Below are 22,426 nucleotides of genomic sequence, written 5' to 3'. Positions count from 1 at the left end.
GTATTCAAGTACAAATTAAAATCCTTTCAGCAAAATACCAATTTGAACTCCTCCCAGCCAAATACACATTTGCAAATAAAGAAAACAAACATAAGCTTAGCTCGCCTTATCTATCTAATACTCACTATTCTGATCTTATAAGAGCCTGTATCGGAGAGATTGGAGAGAAATCTGGTTGCACGTCCAGTCCTTCTGAGAACCCAGAGTGAACAACAACCAAAAACTAACAGCCCACACAAAAACTTCCCTCCCTCAAGATTTGAAAGTATCCTGTCCCCTGATTGGTCCTCTGGTCAGGTGACAGCCAGGCTCACTGATTTTGTTAATCCTTTACAAGCAAAAGAGATATAAAGTACTTCTGTTCTATTAACTCCTACTATCTGTTTATGACAGGCTGGAAGGCACCTTGCAAAGTCATCTAGTTCAGCCCCTTACTAGGGGCCAGACCAGCTGTGCCTAGATCATCCCTGGCAGGTGTTTGTTTAACTTGTTCTTAAAAACTTCCAGTAGTGCGGATTCCAAGCCCTCCCTTGGCAGCCTGTTCCAGAGCTTAACTCCCCTTAGAGTTAGAAAGCTTTTCCCAAAATCAAACCTAAATCTCCCTTGGTGCAGATTACTTTTTGTCTCACCTTCAATGGATTTGGAGAACAATTTATAACAGCCCTTAACATATGTGACACAGTACTCCAGCTCAGACCCCACCAGTGCCAAGCAGAGCAGGATATGTATCTCCTGTGTCTGACATATGACACTCCTGTCAGTACACCCCAGAATATTAGTCTTTTTCTCAGCTGCATCACATTTTTGGCTCAGATTCAATTTATGATCCACTATAACCCTCAAATCCTTTTCTGCAGTACTACTGCTTACCTTGTTTTGTAGCTGTGCATTTATATGTATTTGTGTATTCTTCTTCGAGTGCTTGCTCATATCCATTCCAATTAGGTGTGTGCGTGCCGCATGCACGTTTGTCGGAGATTTTTTTTTTACCCTAGCAACACCCGGCGGGTCGGCTGGGCACCCCCTGGTGTGGCGCCGCTATGGCACTGAATATATACCCCTGCCGACCCATCCGCTCCTCAGTTCCTTCTTACCGCCCGTGTCGGTCGTTGGAACAGTGGAGTGCGGCTCAGCTGATCTCCACTTCCCTAGCTATTCACTCCTTCTAGTTCTTATTGTGTATATAGTTTTATAGTTCATAGTTGTAATTAATACTTTTCATAACCTTTTGTTAACGTAGTTAGTGTTTATAGTTCAGAGGGTTGGGGATTAGCCCTTCCCCTCTCCCGGTGCCCAGGCTCATGCCTGGTTCACCGGGCTTCAAACCGTGCTCGGCCTGCTGGCGGCCGATGCCAATGGGAGACCCCCACGACTCCTGCCTAAAGTGCCTAGGGGAATCCCATCTCAAAGATAAGTGCCGGATTTGCAAATCATTTAAGCCGCGGACTTAAAAGGAGCGGGACTTTTGTCTTAAGCAGCTCCTAATGGAGGCGGCCCTCACCCCTCCATCTTTGGCACCGAGTACCTCACAGTCCGCGCCAGGGAGAAGTGCCCCATCGGCACCAGAGAGTGCCGGCACCGCCAAGATGCCCCGGCACCAGCCATCACCGGCACAGAAGCCAGCCCAGCACCGCTCCCTCTCCCCGCGTGCCAAAAAGGTTAAAGCTCCTGCGGCTCCGATATCTGCACCGCAGTCTGAGCACCAGCCAAAGCCGAGTTGCCCGGCACCAACAACTGCCGCGGCATCGGCAGGTTCGGCACCATTGATTCCGGCCATGCAAGAGCCGTCAAGTCCGGTGCAGGATAGCTCCCTGGTACACGCCTCTGTAGAGTTTATTGTTCCCACCACGCCAGAGACCTTTTTGACGGTGAGGGAACTGATTGCCCTGACGGAGCCCTCCCTGCCTCAACACCCAGCACCGCCGGTGCGGGTTATTGCGTCAACAGGGAAGCCTGCCCTCGTCAGGCCACCTTCCATCGACGCCGCAGGCAGGCACCACTCCAGATTGAGGTCTCGACAGCGTTCCCGATCTCGTCACCAATCCCTATCTAGATGCCGCTCGCAGTCCCAGTAACATTCTCCTTCTCGGTACCAGTCGTACTCGCGGCACCACTCAAGGTCCCGCTCTCCGGACCGGTACTCCAGACGGCAGTCCAGCTCCCGGCACCGTTTGTGCCGCAGCCGCTCTCACCATAGAGCCTCACGATCCCGGTCGACCTCCTGGCACTGTACCGGTCGCAGGTCCTGGTCAAACTCTTGGCACCGGTACGACTCCCGGTACCACTCTCTGGCACGGCACGACATCCGGTACCATGCTCACAGGGCTTCTCATGCACTCTCTGCTCTGCCATGGCCATCACGGCACCCATCTCAGTCTTCACACGCGGATAGCACCACATATGGGGACTCAGAAATGCAGAGCCGTGTCCCCCAGGAGGCTCAGGTCTCGGAACAAGCACCTCAGTGGTCCTTCTGGACGCCTTGGGCATATCACCAGGCCCAAGGCGAACACATGGTTCCACCTCATTCCGTCCCGTCGAAACATTGTGCACCAGAGGCCACTGTTAGCCGCCTTCCTCCAATGGGTACAGATGAGTCGGCTCTGGCGCCAGACCCTCATGTGCTCCCGGACCCTGATGCTCCTCCAGAACCGGAGTTACTAGATGAGCCAACCGTGCCGGGTCTGTTGTCCTCCTCTTCACTGGACGAGGCAGTAGTGGCACTTTGTCATCGGGCCCACCCCCGATCGACCTCCGAGCCCACCAGGACCTTCTTCGGCGAGTCGCCCTAAATATCAACATCCAGATGGAGGAGGGTCCGGAAGTGGAAGACCCGGTCATTGACATACTCTCAGCAGATGCCCCAACTCGCATGGCTCTGCCATTCATCCGTTCCATCCAAGCCAAAGCGGACACCATTTGGCAATCTCCGGCGTCTATCCCTCCTACGGCCAGAGGCATGGAAAGGAAATACATGGTACCCTCTAAAGGGTACAAATACTTATATACCCATCCTCCTCCATGCTCTCTGATCATTCAATCCATGAATGAGCGAGAGTGCCATGGACAGCAAGCCCCTGCCCCAAAATCGCAGGAGGCTAGATGGATGGATCTGCTGGGGCGTAAAGTCTACTCCTCCAGGGGCCTCCAGCTACGGGTAGACAACCAACAGGCCCTGCTCAGCAGATATAATTATAATACCTGGCAATCGGTGAGTAAGTTTGCTGAACTGGTCCCACAGGACTCCCGCCCGGAATTTAAAGCCCTTCTGGAGGAAGAGAAGAAAGCACGAACTTCCCTGCAAGCCTCCCTCGATGCTGCTGACTCGGCGGCCAGAACTGTGGCCTCAGGGATTACGATGCGGAGAATATCGTGGTTACAGGTCTCAGGTCTACCTCCTGAACTGCAACACACTATTCAGGACCTTCCGTTTGAGGGACAGGGCCTTTTCTCTCAGAAAACGGACTCTAGACTCCAGAGTCTCAAAGACAATCACGTCATCATGCGTTCCCTCGGGATGCATACCCTGCAAACCCAACGGAGGTCCTTCCGTACCCAACCTCAGCGCCCTTACCCACCACGCAGACCACGACAAGATTTTAGCAGGAGGCGTGGTCACGGGAACCGCAGACGCAATCGGGTTCCCAAGGGAGCCAGAATAACGGTTCCGCCAAACCATCAGCGGGACCAAAACCGAACTTTTGAAGGTGCGCCCAAGAGCAGAGCACCAGTCCTTCCCCAAGATCCCCTCCAGTTTTCCAACCACCTTTCCTCCTTCCTTCCTGCGTGGGCCCAATAAACCTCAGATCGTTGGGTCCTACGCATGGTGGAGTCTGGATACCACTCCAATTTATTTCACCCCCTCCTTCCCACCCTCCCTCCCCGTCCCTCTTCAGGGACCCCTCTCACGAGCAATTCCTCTGGCAAGAGGTTCGTACGCTCCTCTCTATCAGAGCTATAGAGGAGGTGCCGGAGGAGTTCAGGGGCAAGGGATTTTACTCCTGATATTTCCTAATCCCCAAGGTGAAAGGAGGTCTTCGACCTATCTTGGACCTGCGCAGTCTCAACGTCTTTCTAAAAAGTTGATGTTCCGCATGGTGTCCCTGGGGACCATCATCCCATCCTTGGATCCCGGAGACTGGTTCACTGCTCTCGACATGAAGGACGCATACTTTCACATCACCATTTACCCTCTGCACAGACGGTACCTATGGTTTAAGGTGCACTATCAACATTTTCAATTTGCGATCCTTCCGTTTGGCCTCTCCACCGCCCCACGCGTATTCACAAAGTGCATGGCTGTAGTGGCCGCCTTCCTCCGTCGTTAATGAGTACACGTCTTTCCTTACCTAGACGACTGGCTTATTCGCGGGACCTCCGAAGCCCAAGTTACCAGGCATGTTGCCGTCATCACGGACCTATTCGAGCGTTGGGCCTGATGATCAATCTAGAGAAGTCTACTCTAGTGCCCATTCAAAGAATAGAATTCATTGGGGCCGTGCTAGACTCAAAACTCGTAACAGCCTGCCTTCCACTGTCCCGCTTTCAGGCAATAGCCTCGGTCATAGAAAGCCTCCGAATTTTTCCGATGACCTCGGCCCGCACCTGCCTCACTCTTCTCGGTCACATGGCCGCGTGCACTTTTGTAACCAAGCACGCCAAATTACGCCTGCGTCCCCTTCAAACCTGACTCGCCTCAGTTTACCGTCCAGGCAGGAATGCCATAGACATGGTCGTCACTGTTCCTCAGAGCATCTTAGGCTCCCTCAACTGGTGGCTAACATCTGCCCTGGTGTGTGCAGGAATGCCGTTCCAACCGAGACAGCCCTCAGTATCCCTAACGACGGATGCGTCATCTCTTGGCTGGGGAGCACACCTAGGCCATCGTCGCACGCAAGGTCTCTGGTCTTCTCAAGAGCTGGCGTTGCACATAAACGTCTGGGAGCTGAGAGCAGTTCGCCTCGCCTGCCAGACGTTCCAACATCATCTGCAGGGCAGTTGTGTTCTAGTACTCATGGACAACACAACAGCAATGCACTACATAAACAAGCAGGGAGGGACTCGATCCTCCCCCCTTTGTCAGGAGGCGATCCAACTGTGGGAGTTTCGTATAGCCCACTCCATAGACCGTGTAGCATCTTTCCTCCCAGGGGTCCGGAACACTCTGGCACACCATCTCAGCAGATCCTTTCTCTCCCACGAGTGGTCACTTCGCCCGGACATTGCACATTCCATCTTCCAGAAGTGGGGCTTTCCCCACATAGACCTCTTCGCTTCCCGCAACAACAGGAAGTGTCAGAGGTTCTGCTCCTTCCAGGGTCTCGCCCCGGGCTCAATATCAGACACCTTCCTAATCTCTTGGGCGAACCACCTGATTTACGCCTTTCCCGATGGTGCACAGGGTTCTCGTAAAGCTTTGCAGGGACAGGGCTCGACTGATCCTGATTGCCCCTGCATGGCCCCGACAACACTGGTATACCACGTTGCTGGACCACTCGATAGCCAACCCGATCCCCCTGCCCCTTCATCAGGATCTGATAACGCAGGACCACGGCAGGCTTCTCCACGCAGACCTGCAATCCCTCCATCTAACGGCGTGGCTCCTGCATGGTTAACCCAATCGGAGTTACGCTGCTCTGCACTGGTGCAAGAGATACTCCTGTGTAGCAGGAAATCTTCTACTCGGTCTACTTACTTAGCCAAGTGGAAGCGGTTTTCTTGCTGGTGCCAAATGCGAAATGTCACACCTACAGAGGTTCCCATCCCCACTATTTTGGACTACCTCTGGTATCTTAATCAGCAAGGCCTCGCTATCTCATCTTTGCGAGTGCACTTGGCGGCTATTTCTACTTTCCACCCTGGAGAAGGAGCTTACTCCGTCTTCTCCCACCCTATGGACTCAAGGTTCCTCAAAGGCCTGGAGCGTCTATACCCTCTAGTACGTCGCCCCGCCCCTTCCTGGGACCTCAGTTTAGTCCTGACCAGACTTATGTCCCCCCCGTTCGAGCCATTAGCAACCTGCTCACTCCTATACTTATCATGGAAAACAGCCTTCCTTGTGGCCATTACATCGGCTAGGACAGTCTCTGAGCTTCAGGCTCTGATGGTGGACCCACCGTACACGGTGTTCCACAAAGACAAGGTGCAGCTACACCCACATCCAGCATTCCTCCTGAAAGTAGTCTCGGCCTTTCACCTCAACCAGGACATATTCCTCCCAGTCTTCTTCCCCAAACCGCATACATCTCGTACGGAGCAGCAGTTACATTCGCTTGACGTCCATAGGGCGCTCACCTTCTATATTGACCATACGAGACCCTTCCGCAAAACGCCCAACTCTTTGTTGCAGTGGCGGACTGGATGAAAGGCCAGCCCGTCTCTTCTCAGAGGATTTCGTCCTGGGTAACAGCGTGCATCCGGACTTGCTATGATCTAGCGCATACCTCTCCCGGTCATACTACCGCACATTCTACCAGGGCCCAGGCCTCGTCGACTGCCTTCTTAGCCCAAGTACCTATTCAGGAGCTTTGTCGGGCTGCTACGTGGTCTTCGGTACACACCTTTGCTTCCCATTATGCCCTGGTGCAACAATCCAGAGACGATGCAGCCTTTGGCTTAGCAGTTTTGCATTCTGCAGTTTCTCACTCCGACCCCACCGCCTAGGTAAGGCTTGGGATTCACCTAATTGGAATGGATAGGAGCAAGCACTTGAAGAAGAAAAGACGGTTACTCACCTTTGTAACTGTTGTTCTTCGAGATGTGTTGCTCATATCCATTCCAAAACCCGCCCTCCTTCCCCACTGTCAGAGTAGCTGGCAAGAAGGAGCTGAGGAGCGGACGGGTCGGCAGGGGTATATATTCGGTGCCATAGCGACGCCATGCCAGGGGGCGCCCAGCCGATCCACCGGGTGTTGCTAGGGTAAAAAAAAAAAAATCTCCGAACGTGCACGTGGCGCGCGCACACCTAATTGGAATGGATATGGTCCCTAATTGGAATGGATATGAGCAACACATCTCGAAAAACAACAGTTACAAAGGTGAGTAACCATCTTTTTAATTTTTCTTTCTTAAGTGTAGTACTTTGCACTGGCAACCCCTCCCAGCTTTGTGTCATCCACAAATTGTATGAGCATAGTCTCCACTCCATTACTGATGTAATTGATGAAAATATTCAGTAGTACCAGATCTCTGTGAGAACCCACTAGATATGTCCTCTCAGTTTGACAGTAAACCATTGATAACTATTCTTTGAGTTTGGTCTTTCAAACTCCTCTCTTAACGTTGTAGTTATGTTCCTGAAAAGTGCAACTTTAAGCGAAATGATGTTAAGCGAATCCAATTTTCCCATAAGAATTAATGTAAATGCGGCCGGGGGGTGGGGGAGAGTTAGATACCAGGGAAATGTTTTTCACCAGACAAAAGACTATATTATATATATTTATACACAGTATAAGTTTTAAACAATTTAATACTGTTCACAGCAATGATGATTATGAAGCTTGGTTGAGGTGGAGTCAGAAGGTGGAAGAGGGTAGGATATTTCTCAAGGAATGCCTTACTGCTACATGATGAACTAGCACTCGGCTGAGCCCTCAAAGGTTAACACGTTGTTAATGTAGCCTCACACTCTACAAGGCAGCATAAATGGAGGGGGGGGAGACAGCATGGTAGACAGAAACACACACCGTGTGACAGAGAGAGAGGGAGATGCACATTGCCCCTTTAAGTACACTGACCCCAGTCTAAGTACACTGCCTTTTAAGTAGATCAGCAAGTTGAGACAGCAGCTGCTGTGAGCAAGCTCCCTCCATCCTGAGCCCTGTCGTGTTCCTCCCCCCATCCCGCTCTATGGAGATGGGGTAAATGTGGGGCAGGAGCAGGGGGGAGAGAGACACCCTGACATCAGCCCCCTTCTTCCCCTTCCCCCCTCCTCCCCACACAGCAAGCGGGAGGCTCCTGGGAGCAGCTCCAAGGCACAGGGCAGGAGCAGCACAGGGCAGTGGAGGGAGGGACAGCTGAACTGATGGCAATCGATAGCCTGTTGGGCAGCTGCCACGCAGGGAACTTAGGGGAGCTGATGGGGAGCTGCCGGTCCACCCTGGTTCCAAGCCCCTACCAGCTAGCTCCAATGGGCTGCTCTTTCTGCAAGCAGCGGACAAAGCAGGTGGCTGCCAAACAGCGTTATACGGGAGCATTGCGCAACTTTAAACGCATGTTCTCTAATTGATCTGCAATGTAACAACAAAACAACGTTATTTAAGTGAGGAGTTACTGTAGTAATTTCTTCTACAACACATTTCCCTAGTTAGCTTTTGAGAATGGGGTTGTCAAACTGGGGATCAGGACTCCTCAGGGGGTCACAAGGTTATTACATGGGGGGTTGCAAGCTGCACCTCAAACCCTGCATTGCCTCCAGCATTTGTAATGGTGTTAAATATATTTAAAAGTGTTTTTAATTTATAGGGGGATCACACTCAGAGGCTTGGTATATGAAAGGGGTCACCAGTACAAAAATTTGAGAGCCACTGCACTAGGGCACTAATGCTGTTAAAGGAAGTTACGTGACAAATTGCTTGACATATTCATGTTAGCTATATCCTCTGGGTGCTTAAAAATTGATTGTTTAAAAATTAGTTCTAATATCAACAGTGTGCCCTTGCTGCCAAGAAGCCCAGCGGAGGGCAACAAAAATGATTAGGGGGCTGGAGCACATGACTTATGAGGTGATGCTGAGGGAACTGGGTTTGTTTAGTCTGCAGAAGAGAGGAATGAGGGGGGATATGATAGCTGCTTTCAACTAGAATCATAGAATATCAGGGTTGGAAGGGACCTCAGGAAGTCATCTAGTCCAACCTCCTGCTCAAAGCAGGACCAATTCCCAAATAAATCATCCCAGCCAGAGCTTTGTCAAGCCTGACCTTAAAAATCTCTAAGGAAGGAGATTCCACCACCTTCCAAGGTAACCCATTCCAGTGTTTCACCACTCTCTGAGTGAAAAAGTTTTTCCTAATATCCAGCCTAAACTTCCCACACTGCAACTTGAGACCATTACTCCTTGTTCTGTCGTCGAGTACCACTGAGAACAGTCTAGATCCATCCTCTTTGGAACCCCCATTCAGGTAGTTGAAAGCAGCTATCAAATCCCCCCTCATTCTTCTCTTCAGCAGACTAAACAATCCCAGTTCCCTCAGCTTCTCCTCATAAGTCATGTGCTTCACCCCCTAATCAATTTTGCTGCCCTCCGCTGGACTCTTTCCAATTTTTCCACATCCTTCTTGTAGTGTGGGGCCCAAAACTGGACACCGTACTCTAGATGAGGCCTCACCAATGTCAGATAGAGGGGAATGATCATGTCCCTCGATCTGCTGGCAATGCCCCTACTTATACAGCCCCAAATGCCATTAGCCTTCTTGGCAATAAGGGCACACTGTTGAGTCACATCCAGCTTCTGGTCTACTGTAACCCATAGGTCCTTTTCTGCAGAACTGCTTCCTAACCATTCAGTCCCTAGTCTGTAACAGTGCATGGGATTCTTCCGTCCTAAGTGCAGGACTCTGCACTTGTTCTTGTTGAACCTCATCAGGTTTCTTTTGGCCCAAGCCTCTAATTTGTCTAGGTCCCTTTGTATTCTAGCCCCACCCTCCAGCGTATCTACCACTCCTCCAAGTTCAGTGTCATCTGCAAACTTGCTGAGAGTGCAGTCCACACCATCCTCCAGATCATTAATGAAGATATTGAACAAAACTGGTCCCGAGACCGACCCTTGGGGCACTCCACTTGAAACTGGCTGCCAACTAGACATGAAGCCATTGATCACTACCCACTGAGCCCGACGATCTAGCCAGCTTTCTATCCACCTTATAGTCCAATCGTCCAGCCCATACTTCTTTAACTTGCTGACAAGAATGCTGTGGGAGACTGTATCAAAAGCTTTGCTAAAGTCAAGGAATAGCACATCCACGGCTTTCCCCTCATCCACAGAGCCAGTTATCTCATCATAGAAGGCAATTAGGTTAGTCAGGCATGACTTGCCCTTGGTGAATTCATGCTGACTGTTCCTGATCACTTTCTTCTCCTCTAAGTGCTTCAGAATTGATTCCTATAGGACCTGCTCCATGATTTTTCCAGAGACTGAGGTGAGGCTGACTGGCCTGTAGTTCCCCGGATCCTCCTCCTTCCCTTTTTTTTAAAGATGGGCACTGCAGTAGCCTTTTTCCAGTCATCTGGAACCACCTCTGTTCGCCATGAGTTTTCAAAGATAATGGCCAATGGCTCTGCAATCACATCCGCCAACTCCTTTAGCACCCTCGGACGCAGCGCATCCGGCCCCATAAACTTATGCTCGTCCAGTTTTTCTAAATAGTCCTGAACCCCTTCTTTCTCCACAGAGGGCTGGTCACCTTCTCCCCATACTGTGCTGCCCAGTGCAGCAGTCTGGGAGCTGACCTTGTTTGTGAAGACAGAGGCAAAAAAAGCATTGAGTACATTCGCTTTTTCCACATCCTCGGTCACTAGGTTGCCTCCCTCATTCAGTAAGGGGCCCATAGTTTCCTTGACTTTCTTCTTCTTGCTAACATACCTGAAGAAACCCTTCTTGTTACTTTTAACATCTCTTGCTAGGTGCAACTCCAAGTGTGATTTGGCCTTCCTGATTTCACTCCTGCATGCCCAAGCAATATTTTTATACTTCTCCCTGGTCATTTGTCCAATCTTCCACTTCTTGTAAGCTTCTTTTTTTGCGTTTAAGATCAGCAAGGATTTCACTATTAAGCCAAACTGGTCGCCTGCCATATTTCTACACATCGGGATGGTTTTTTCCTGCAACTTCAAGAAGGATTCTTTAAAATACAGCCAGCTCTCCTGGACTCCTTTCCCCCTCATGTTATTTTCCCAGGGGATCCTGCCCATCAGCTCCCTGAGGGAGTCAAAGTCTGCTTTTCTGCAGTCCAGGATCTGTATTCTGCTGTGCTCCTTTCTTCCTTTTGTCAGGATCCTAAACTCGACCATCTCATGGTCACTGCCTCCCAGGTTCCCATCTACTTTTGCTTCCCCTGCTAACTCTTCTCTGTTTGTAAGCAGCAGGTCAAGAAGAGCTCTGCCCCTAGTTGGTTCCTCCAGCATTTGCACCAGGAAATTGTCCCCAACACTTTCCAAAAACTTCCAGGATTGTCTGTGCACCGCTGTATTGCTCTCCCAGCAGACATCAGGGTGATTAAAGTCTCCCATGAGAATGAGGGCCTGCGATCTAGTAACTTCTGCTAGTTGCCGGAAGAAAGCCTCGTCCACCTCATCCCCCTGATCTGGTGGTCTATAGCAGACTCCCACCACGACATCACCCTTGTTGCTCACACTTCTAAACTTAATCCAGAGACTCTCAGGTTTTTCTGCAGTTTCATATCGGAGCTCTGAGCAGTCATACTGCTCTCTTATATACAATACAACTCCCCAATCTTTTCTGCCCTACCTGTCCTTCCTCAACAGTTTATAGCCATCCATGACAGTACTCCAGTCATGTGAGTTATCCCACCAAGTCTCTGTTATTCCAATCACATCATAGTTCCTTGACTGTGCCAAGACTTCCAGTTCTCCCTGCTTGTTTCCCATGCTTCTTGCATTTGTGTACAGGCACTTAAGATAACTCGCTGATTGTCCCGCTTTCTCAGTCTGAGACAGGAGTCCTCCCATCTTGCACTCTCTCCTGCTCATGCTTCCTCCTGGTATCCCATTTCCCCACTTACCTCAGGGCTTTGGTCTCCTTCCCCCAGTGAACCTAGTTTAAAGCCCTCCCCACCAGGTTAGCCAGCCTGCTTGCAAAGATGCTCTTCCCTCTCTTCGTTAGGTGGAGCCCGTCTCTGCCTAGCACTCCTCCTTCTTGGAACACCATCCTATGGTCGAAGACTCAAAAGCCTTCTCTCCGACACCACCTGCGTAGCCATTCGTTGACTTCCACAGTTTGATGATCCTTACCCAGGCCTTTTCCCTGCACAGGGAGGATGGACGAGAACACCACTTGCGCCTCAAACTCTTTTATCCTTCTTCCCAGAGCCACGTAGTCTGCAGTGATCCGCTCAAGGTCATTCTTGGCAGTATCATTGGCGCCCACATGGAGAAGCAGGAAGGGGTAGTGATCTGAGGGCTTGATGAGTCTCGGCAGTCTCTCCGTCACATCGTGAATCCCAGCTTCTGGCAAGCAGCGGACCTCTCGGTTTTCTTGGTCGGGGCGGCAGATGGATGACTCAGTCCCCCTGAGGAGGGAGTCCCCAACCACCACCACCCTCCTCCTCCTCTTGGGAGTGGTGGTCGTGGAACCCCCATCCCTAGGACAGTGCATCTCTTGCCTTCCAATCGGTGGAGTCTCCTTCTGCTCCCTTCTCTCAGATGTACCATCTACTCCACTCTCCGCATTAGTACCTGTGGAAAGAACATGAAAATGATTGCTCATCTGTATCTCCATTGCTGGTACATGGATGCTCCTCTTTCTTCTTCTGGAGGTCACATGCTGCCAAATTTCTTCACCCTCCCTCTCTCCCCTCTGCACAGCCTGCTCTGATTCTTCAGGACGTTGTGCCCGTAGAAGCATATCCTGACGTCTGTCCAGGAAATCTTCATTTTCTCTTATGCAAACACAGGGTCGATACTTGTTGCTCCAGACCTTGAACCTTCTCTTCCAATATAGAGACCAGCTTGCACTTTGTACAGACAAAGTCGCTTCTGGCCTGTGGAAGAAAGACAAACATGGCACAACCTGTCCAGGATACAACAGCTGAATGCTCACCTTCCATAATTTCTTGCTTTTAAGAGCTTCCTCAGCTGTTGCAGCAACTCACAGAAGCCCGGGAGGTGAAAGCCTCAATGGGCTCTCCCCAGGCAAACTCCCTCTGTCAGCCTCTGCTGTTCGCCGCTTAGCTGGTTCTCTGCTGACTGCCTTTTTATAGCAGTCAGGCCCACTCAAGGCCCATCTGGAACAAAGCACTCCCAATTCACACTGTTCAAACAAACAATCAAGCACACGGTCAAACTGACAAACTGTCCCCTGCAACAGACACTCAGATACTCACCAACACAGCCCCCCCTAATTGCAGCACTTAACGTACCTCCTCACAGACAGATCCCAGGCAAGCTTCCTCTGTTAGCCTCTGCTGTTCGCCGCTCCCTCTGCTGTTGGCCGCTACCTGAAGGGTGGTTCCAAAGAGGATGGATCTAGACTGTTCTCAGTGGTACCTGGTATCAGAGGGGTAGCCATGTTAGTTTGGACCTGTAAAAGCAGCAGAGAGGCCTGTGGCACCTTATAGACTAGAAAGCATGAGCTTTTGTGTGTGAATACCCACTTGGTCGGATGCAGAGCCTGATGACAGGACAAAGCGTAATGGTCTCAAGTTGCAGTGTGGCAGGTTTAGGTTGGATATTAGGACAAACTTTTTCACTGAGAGGGTGGTGAAGCACTGGAATGGGTTCCCTAGGGAGGTGGTGGAATCTTCTTCCTTAGAGGTTTTTAAGGTCAGACTTGACAAAGCTCTGGCTGGGACAATTTAGTTGGGAATTGGTCCTGCTTTGAGCAGGGAGTTGGACTAGATGACCTCCTGAGGTCCCTTCCAACCCTGATATTCTGTGATTCTATCACGTGGGCAAGAGAAGTGGGCAGAGCTGCAAGTTCTGATGACAGGTCCCCCGTACCACATTCTATAAATACAAAGTCTCAATGAAACCACATCTGGAATTTCTAATGAAGGTGATGTCCAGCTCTCACCATAATCAGACAATCAATCTATTCATAAGCTGACCTTATAATTCAGGGGTCAGCAAACTTTGGCTCCTGGGCCATCAGGATAAGCCGCTGGTGGGCTGAGATGGTTTGTTTACCTCGAGCATCTGCAGGCATGGAGGTAAACCTAAGTAAACAAAGTGTCCCAGCATGTCAGCTGCTTACCCTGAGGGGCTGTGACATTTTTTTGGGGGGGAGAAGCTGGGAGTCAGGGGAGTAACCCCTGTGACCACCCCCCACATGACCGCCCCTAGCCTGGGACCCCCACACTCTCTCCATCCCACCCCTTCCCACCTTATCTGGGGAGGGCCAGGGGAGGATGTCTCTGACCTGACTGGAGCTGCTTCAGCAGGCTTGGCAGCACGGTTGCAGCATGTTCCAGAGAGCTGGGCTGGGCCGCGTGGCCACAGCCTGCTCTGTGGGGTGGGGCCAAGCGGCATCCCTGCAGCCTACCAGCCCCGGAGCTGCAACTACTTCAGAGGCTGAGGGGAGAACAGCGTGGCCAGAAGCGGAGAGACTGTGGCCCTGTCTCTTCCCTTTTGTCTCTGTGGGCTGTGCTGCCTCTCTTTGCTCTCTCCGTTCAGGGGGAGGGGCTGTGTCCCATCTCTCCCTCTCTATACCCGTTCATAAGCCAACCCCCATCTCTGGTGCTTCCCTTTTTTACTAAAAAAATTCGGCTTATGAGCAAGTATATATGGTATGTCCCATCCAGGAAGGATAAAGGGTCAGGCAGTTCCAGCCCAGGAAATTTCTCACTGGATAATCTCATGTTATGAGTAGGTTTGCCAATTTTGATTGGACATATTCCTGGAGGTTTCATCACCTTACATAATCTTTAATTACAGATTAATCTTTAATTTGTGGAGACTCCAGGACAATCCTGGAGGGCTGGCAACCCTCATTTATGAGCTAGCTAACACTTTATGTCCTCTAAGAGTGGCAGTGCATTCTACCACAGCCCAAGCAACTTGCCTGACTTTGTTGAAAAATGTGCCTATAGAGGATATCTGTAAAGCAGAGACATGGTCCTCGAGGCATATCTTTGCCAGGCATTGTGTGATTATTGCAGCTTCCAAAGCTGACTTGACTTTAGGAGAGCAACGGTGCAATCCCTTTTCAAATTGACTCCAGGCCCCACCGCCATGATGCACAGCTTGGGTGTCATCTAAGTGGAATGGATGTGTGCAGTCACATAAAGAAGAAAAATCTGTTACTTAACTGCATTGTAACTGTGTGAGAACCCACAGCGTACACTCTTTCTCTTCTTCCTTGGAGTCTATCTCATCATGATTCTGGTGTGAAGGAACTGAAAGGGGATCGGGGACTCCACCATTTATGCCTTTGGCCCATGGTGTGGAGAGCAGGGTTGCTAACTTTCTAATTTTTGGAAACCACACACACACACACACACACACACACACACACACTCTCTCTCTCTCTCTGTCCCACCTCTTTTGCCCCTAGGCCCTTCCCCCTGTCCTGCCTCTTCCCCAGTCACTCACTGCTCTCCCCTCTCCACCTCCCTCCCTCTCCCCAGCTGGGCTCCCTCTGTTCTGGGGCTGGGACAGGAGCTGCAGCCTGATGTGGAGCCTGCTGCCTGCCCATGTGATGCAGGTAGGAGGCAGCCCCGGCTGAGCAGGGGTTGGTGCAGGTTGATGACCGAGTCCTTCCCCTCCCCTTCCTTCCCTATCCACAGTAATCTACTTTTGGTGTCTGGTCCCCTTTTTTACTGGACTTTCCAGTCAAAAACAGGACACCTGACCACCTTAGTCAGGAGGTGCAGGGCACATGCTGTGTCATGAACTCTTTGGCTTGAGTACCCTGGGTGCGCCCACACCAAAGAAGAAGAGAGACACAACACATCTTGAAGTACAACAGCGACAATATAGGAAAATAACCATTTTATCAAACAAGACCTGTCCCAAGTTCTGCAACAGTGCCACACTGTGATATGTAGGTCTGATACTTGGGAACCCCTGGATTTGACATGCGAAGCTGCCTTTGCTTGTGCCAGGTCTTCTGCATCTACTGTTATAATGTTTTATGGTGACACATCTGCCAGGAGAACTAGAGAGTCCCATCCTTTACCGCTGAGCCCTACTTACACAGCTTTCGCTGAAGACAAATGGGTAATGGGCCCACACCCCAATTTCTTCCCTAACGTGGTTACTGATTTTCTCTTGTCTTCTCCAAATCTTTTGCCTTCAGTGGAGGTTAGCATACACCCTGACACACGCGTATGCATGACATTAAAAGTGCTCCTAACTGCTACCTAATGGAACAATCCCCCAAGTAGAGTTAGGGGACAGGCTATTTCCTCCTGATAGATAGATCCCACTGGGTCAAATCCTCTATAGGAACATGCTGTGGGTTAGCAGCTATCCCATCCCACTGCAACCAAGGTGTCTTACAAGGCTTGCTTTCTGTAATGTCCTCAGTGTAGAACTATACAGAGCTCAATTCCTACCTTCATAGCATCACTTTTGCCCTAGCTTTGACATCTGGTGCCTAGTTCAGGAGAGCAATTTTTCAGTCACTTATCTAAATATCTTCCTCATTCCCTGCTCTTTAGGGGTTTCTTACCACTCATGAGTGAATTTCCCCAAAGTGCATATCTCTACTGATAATGCCTATAACTGGATTCATAGAGTTTAAGGCCAAAGGGGCCATTAGGTCACCTATTGTGACCTCCTGTACATCACAGGCCATTACATTCACTCAGTTACCCCTGTATGGTGTGTGACTAAGGCACACCTTCCATAAAGGCATCTGGTACTGATCTGAAAACATCAAGAGCTGGAGAATTCACCACTGCCCATGATACTTTGGTCCAACGGCTAATCTGTTGTTTTTTTTTATTGTCCCTAACTTCTGATTTGAATTATCTGCCTCCAGAATCAAGCCATTGAGTCTTGTTATGCTTTTCTCTGCTAGATTAAAGTGCCCTTTAGTACCTGGCATTTTTCTTCCATGATGGTATTTATATGCTGTAATCAAGTCACCTCTAAATCTTTTTTGATATGCTAAATAGAAACTTGAGAGGTTGTATGGGCCACACTCCTTATTTAACTTCACACAAGTCATTCCTTGATGCCACTCGGAGTCTGAGGATTCTCCCCTGACAATCTGCTCAAAGCTTTTCTTACAGCTAATTAACCTCTCTTTCTGTTTCTCCTTCAGGGATGGCGGGCAGGTCTCAGCTGTCTGTGCCTACAGCATTTGGGACATCCAGAAAGCCATGAACGGCCGTTTCAAGGAATTTAAACATGATTGTGACAAGTGGACAAGTATCATGGGTGGAGATGTCCCTGAGCCACGGCCAGGCGCAGTAAGTGACTAGAACTGTGCTGACATACAGATCTCTTCTTTTTTTCTTTTTCATGAACAGGACTGTGACCTTCAGGCTTTGGCCTAGAACACTGGGTGGGGCAGTGAGGGAGGTGTTGACAAACAGGGCCGGCTCCAGGCACTAGCGCAGCAAGCAGGTGCTTGGGGCAGCCAATGGAAAGGGGCGGCACATCTGGCTCATCGGCGGCAATTCAGTGGCAGGTCCCTCAGTCCCTCTGTCAGGGAAGGACCTGCTGCCAAATTGCCACCGAAGATTGAAGCAGCGGCAGTAGAGCTGCCACCGAAGTGCCGCCAATTGCGGCCTTTTTTTTCCCCCTCCTGCTTCGATTGGCGAAAACGCTGGAGCCGGCCCTGAACTAACATATACTTCCTAATATATATATGTATCATGTGTACCATACCATTCATACACATATCTACCTATCTATCTCAGTATGCAGTAAGCACAAGTATTATAGCAGTTATATAGCCTAAATTGGCCTATAATTTTTATATAACCCTGATAACTTATGCTAAGTGTCCCATAACCTTTGCATTCACTAAAATAAGTGGCAAAGAGTCCTGTGGCACCTCATGCTCCAATACATCTGTTAGTCTATAAGGTGCCACAGGACTCTTTGCTGCTTTTACAGATCCAGACTAACACGGCTACCCCTCTGATACTTAAAATAAGTGTTGGCTTACGCAAATAAAAAAGCTGTCAAAATTGGTACAGATGAGTGCTTTATCATAAGAGCAAAAAGAAAGTTTCTCTCACAGGCCTGTGTTGGAATGTCCCAAAGGAAGAGGACATAACAAATAATTGTTCTACCCTAGTCCAAAACTGGAAGGTGGAGTCATACCTTTTGGTACCTAAAATGCATGTGTACAGAATAAAACGATAAGGGTTACACCATGTTATTTTAAAAGAAAAAAAAAAGTAAAAACCTAATTGGTTAAATTTAGTTTCAAATAGTGTACACAATACCTTTTACTTGTAAACAGGATATAAAAATGGCTTTAGGGTGTAACTTTGGGAGTCCACTTTCCACATAAACAGACGAGAACAAGGAGTAATGGTCTCAAGTTGCAGTGGGGGAGGTTTAGGTTGGATATTAGGAAAAACTTTTTCACTAGGAGGGTGGTGAAGCACTTGGATAGGTTACCTAGGGAGGTGCTGGAATCTCCTTCTTTAGAGGTTTTTAAGGTCAGGGTTGACAAAGCCGTGGCTGAGATGATTTAGTTGGGAAATGTTCCTGCTTTGAGCGGGAGGTTGGACTAGATGACCTCCTGAGGTCCCTTCCAGCCCTGATATTCTATGATTCTGTGATTCTATAAAGTAAATATAACAACACTGCATGAGGTAGCTTCCTGGAGACTGGTATTGTATAAAACAGAGGTGGGCAAACTATAGCCCACGGGCCACATCCAGCCGTCAGCTCCCGCTGGGGAGCAGGTTTGGAGGTTTGCCCCGTTCCAGCGCTCCAGACAGGGAGCGGTGTCTGGGGGTTTGCTCCGCTCTGCGCAGCTCCTAGGAAGCAGCCGGCATGACCCCATTCCGTCTCCTACGTAGTACATGGACGTATGACCAGGCAGTTCTGCACACTATGCCGTCCGCAGTCACCAACCCTGCAGCTCCCATTGGCCACGGTTCCATGGATGGTGCCTGTGGAGGGGGAAGCTTGCAGAGCCGTCTGGCCATGCCTCGGAGCCGGAGGGGGAACATGCTTCCAGTAAACGCCACCCGAAGCCTGCACCCCTGAGCACCCCCTGCACCCCAGTCCCTTGTCACAGTCCTGATCTCCCCCTCCCACCCTCAATCTCAGCCAGGGCCGGCTCCAGGCACCAGCTCAGCAAGCAGGTGCTTGGGGTGGCACGTTGGGCTCTTCGGTGCCGAGTCCCTCGGTCCCTCTCAGAGGGAAGGACCGGCTGCCAAATTGCCACCGCAGAAAAAAGTGGTGCGGTGGAGCAGGTGCTGATCGTGATTGCGGCTTTCCTCCCCCACCCCCCCCCACTTGGGGCGGCAAAAACCCTGGAGCCAGCCCTGATCCTAGCCCAGAGCCTCCTCTTGTGCCCCAAACCCCACCTCAGAGCCCGCACCCCCAGCCAGAGCCCTCACCCTCCCCGCCCCAACAGCCTGCCCCAGCCCTGATCCCCCTCCCGCCATCCAAACCCCTCAGCCCCAGCCTCACCCCCAATCCCAGAGCCTAACCCCCCTGCACCCTGAACTCCTCGTTTCTGGCCCCACCCCAGAGCCCGCACTCCCAGCTGGAGCCCTTACCTCCTCCTGCACCTCTACCCCCAATTTTGTGAGCATTCATGGCCTGCCATGCAATTTCCATACCCCGATGTGGCCCTCAGGCCAAAAAGTTTGCCCACCCCAGTATAAAACCTTTTTTCCTGTGTTATATTATAATGGCTTATAGCAATAAACCTAACTAACGTTGGTTATTTGTCTCGTAAGTATATTTCATAACAAACCAAAGTATGGTCAAGCAATTAACTGTGCCCAATTTATCAACAAATTGGCGCGCTGAGCGAGGAGCCATCCAGCCAAAACATCAGTCAAACCAAGCAGTGTTGGGTCGCAACCTAACTGCTCGGAAGGGGTAACGTTGAATGAGAGGTGGGACGCTAGTGTTTGTTAATCTCATGTACATTTGTGCAGGCCAGCAAGCGCTGTGCTCAATCCTGCAATTCCAGGCCGCACAGAAGTTGCTACTGTAACTTCTTATTAAAAAAAGTGCTACTATAGCAGAATGCCTGTTTAAAAAATTAACTGATTTTATCAGAAGTGCCTAATAAAGCACTCGAGGCAAAACACCAATACTTAAAAAATTCCTGAGCAAAAAAACATACTTTAAAAATATATAAAAATTAATTACAAGTAAAACTTCCGAGGCAAAATGCACAAATACAGCAAAGGTGAAAATGGCAAAACACCGAAGTCCCAAAATTAGCAATTATAATGGCCAAAAATAACTGATTGTCTCTGTGAGAGGGCAGATTTTATCTGGGGAGGATTTGTTGTAGGCAGAGATGGCAGTGGTTTCTAATGCTTCTCATTATATCCCCCTTTCTCAGGTGCTTAGTTAAGCTATTAACCATCTCCCTAGTCAGCCATTAGCCTGTAGATACCTTTGTGACCTGTTTGTAAGGGCAGCTAAGTAGTCCCTCTATTGCTCTGAGATGTTCCTTAAAAGCCTGAATGGGCCATTCTGGAGTTAGCCCCAGTCACAGTGGAATTTGCTGAAACACAAAATGATTTGCTACTGTGTGTATGAAACCCCATATGCAGGTTGTATGCACCATATTTTGTATTCAGAAGATCCCGAGGGTATTGAAGGAGTGGAATTACCAGTTTCTGACTAGGAAACAACATCCAGTCCAGGTGTTCTGCTGCCCAGGTCATTTGAACATGTCTTCCTGTTTTTTACCCACAGTGCATTACCAGGAGCATGAAGCTGGCTGGCTTTGGCTCTTCGCTGGCACTGCCTGACCGTGTTCTGACATTTGTCCGAGATCATCCTCTCATGGACCAGGTTGTTCATCCACTGGAAATGGGGCCCATGTTGGTCAAGCTGGACACACAGTACCTCAGAATTGCAGTACATCGTGTCAGAAGCGTCTCTGGGCAGGAATATGATATGCTGTACCTGGGGACCGGTGAGGGAGATGGCAGCACTGGGTGGAGACAGGAAAGGACAGGCACAGGGAAAGAATGGGCACAGGTTGGGAGGGTATTGCTATAAATCAGGTGCAGTCACCTGGGGGCAGCCACATGGAGTGGAGAGATGATTGATTATTTGTATTATAGCTCCTGGGAGCCCAGTCATGGACCTGGCCCCCAGGGTGCTAGGCACGGTACAAATGCAGAACAAACAAACCCCTGCCCCAAGGAGCTTACAGTCTAAGAATAACACAAGAGATGGACACAGACAGACTGAGGGGGGAGTACCAAGAAACAGACAATATTGGTCAGCATGGTAGGAAGTGGGCTCAGCACACTAGCACCATTGTCAAATTTTTTTTTAGACTTCACAGCAAAGGAGGGTTTTGAAGGATGATAATGAGTTAGTTTGGGGGCTGTTTACTGGGATCATCTCCCAAGTGTGGGGGTAACAGGGGAGAAGGCACAAAATGTTTGTTTGAAAATGTAACAAGTGGGCAGAGGAAGCTGTCATGATGGTCTGACTTGGAGAGGAGTCAGCATTTCAGTAGTTAATGAGAGATGATAGGAATAGTGGGAATAGGTTGCAAAGGGGCTTGAAAGCAAAGACAAGGGCATATGTCTGAAGTGACAGAAAAGGGGAACCAGTGGAGGTATGCGGGGAGGGGCTAGCATGGTCAAAGCAATGAGCTAGGAAAACAATCTTTGCAGCAGTATTCTGAATGGTGTGCATTGGGCAAGACTACATTTGTCGAGGCCAGGGAGAAGGATGTTCAGTAATGGAGACGTGTGAGAACCAAAGCCCAGATGAGAATTTTAGCCGTGTGGGTGGGTAGGAGAGTCCATATTTTAGAGACATTATGCAGAAAGAATCTGCAAGACATGAACATGGTATGACCTCTCTCTAGGTCCTCACATCCAGAGTCAAATGGGACCTCTGCATTATGGGACTGAGTGACAGGCAGATGCTGATGTTGTCCACAGTGATGGAGAGAGGAGGTGTCAGGGAGGGCTTGAGATGCAGGCTGAGGGTCAGCTATCTGAGGTGAGAGCAAGAATGGCCACCCCCTGGCATGGGAGCTGAGGCCCTTTTGGGAAGGGACAGTTGTGGAGCTTGTTTCTGCTGCTGTGGCACCAGATGGTGGTGCTGATCTAATCTCTTCCCCTGCTCTGGCCTTTCCTTTGCAGAGGATGGACATTTGCACAAAGCAGTGAAGATTGCCCAAAAAGCTGTCATCATTGAGGATCTGACACTATTCCCAGAGCCCCAGCCAATTCAGAACCTGCAGCTCCATGAGGTGAGAGAACAAGCCCCTGGGTGCCTGGAGCTAGCTCCGGCTAGGCTGGCATGTTCCAAGCACTGATGGACACGTGGTATTTGAAAAGGAAACAACACGTACAGGGTGGGAAAATGGGGGTCTGGTGGATCAAATCCAAAAAGTGGCTGCCTGGCCCCAACCTTCCTTATCCCTGATTCACTGGCAAATGAGGTTTACTGGGTTCCATTGCTCCCTGTTGGTGAGGGTAATAGATTCCTCCCTTACCCAGACGCCCCAGTTATCTGCCTGAGTGCTTATACTGTGCTCAGCACCATGGCAACTGTACATCTTACAGGTTATATATTAGAAGTTCCATGGAATCTTGTTTTTCTTCCCCCGTCCGCGTCG

The 22,426-nt window shown here is 49.9% G+C and overlaps 1 protein-coding gene across 2 annotated transcripts in view; it reads left to right on the top strand.

The window, feature by feature from the left end:
* The window catches only part of SEMA4F (ssemaphorin 4F), a 180,725-nt gene that overhangs the window by 125,745 nt on the left and 32,554 nt on the right, over window positions 1-22,426 (top strand). For both annotated transcript variants that reach the window (XM_030547104.1, XM_030547105.1), the window contains exons 9-11: window positions 16,943-17,090; window positions 20,533-20,755; window positions 21,948-22,057. In XM_030547104.1, coding sequence (XP_030402964.1) covers window positions 16,943-17,090; window positions 20,533-20,755; window positions 21,948-22,057 — 481 coding nt within the window. The remainder of the gene's footprint in view (window positions 1-16,942; window positions 17,091-20,532; window positions 20,756-21,947; window positions 22,058-22,426) is intronic.

Source organism: Gopherus evgoodei, unplaced genomic scaffold (genome assembly GCF_007399415.2).
Source record: "Gopherus evgoodei ecotype Sinaloan lineage unplaced genomic scaffold, rGopEvg1_v1.p scaffold_52_arrow_ctg1, whole genome shotgun sequence".
Lineage (NCBI taxonomy): Eukaryota > Metazoa > Chordata > Testudines > Testudinidae > Gopherus > Gopherus evgoodei.
The sequence above is the reverse complement of the archived record's forward strand: the minus strand, read 5'-3'. Positions and strand labels throughout refer to the sequence as shown.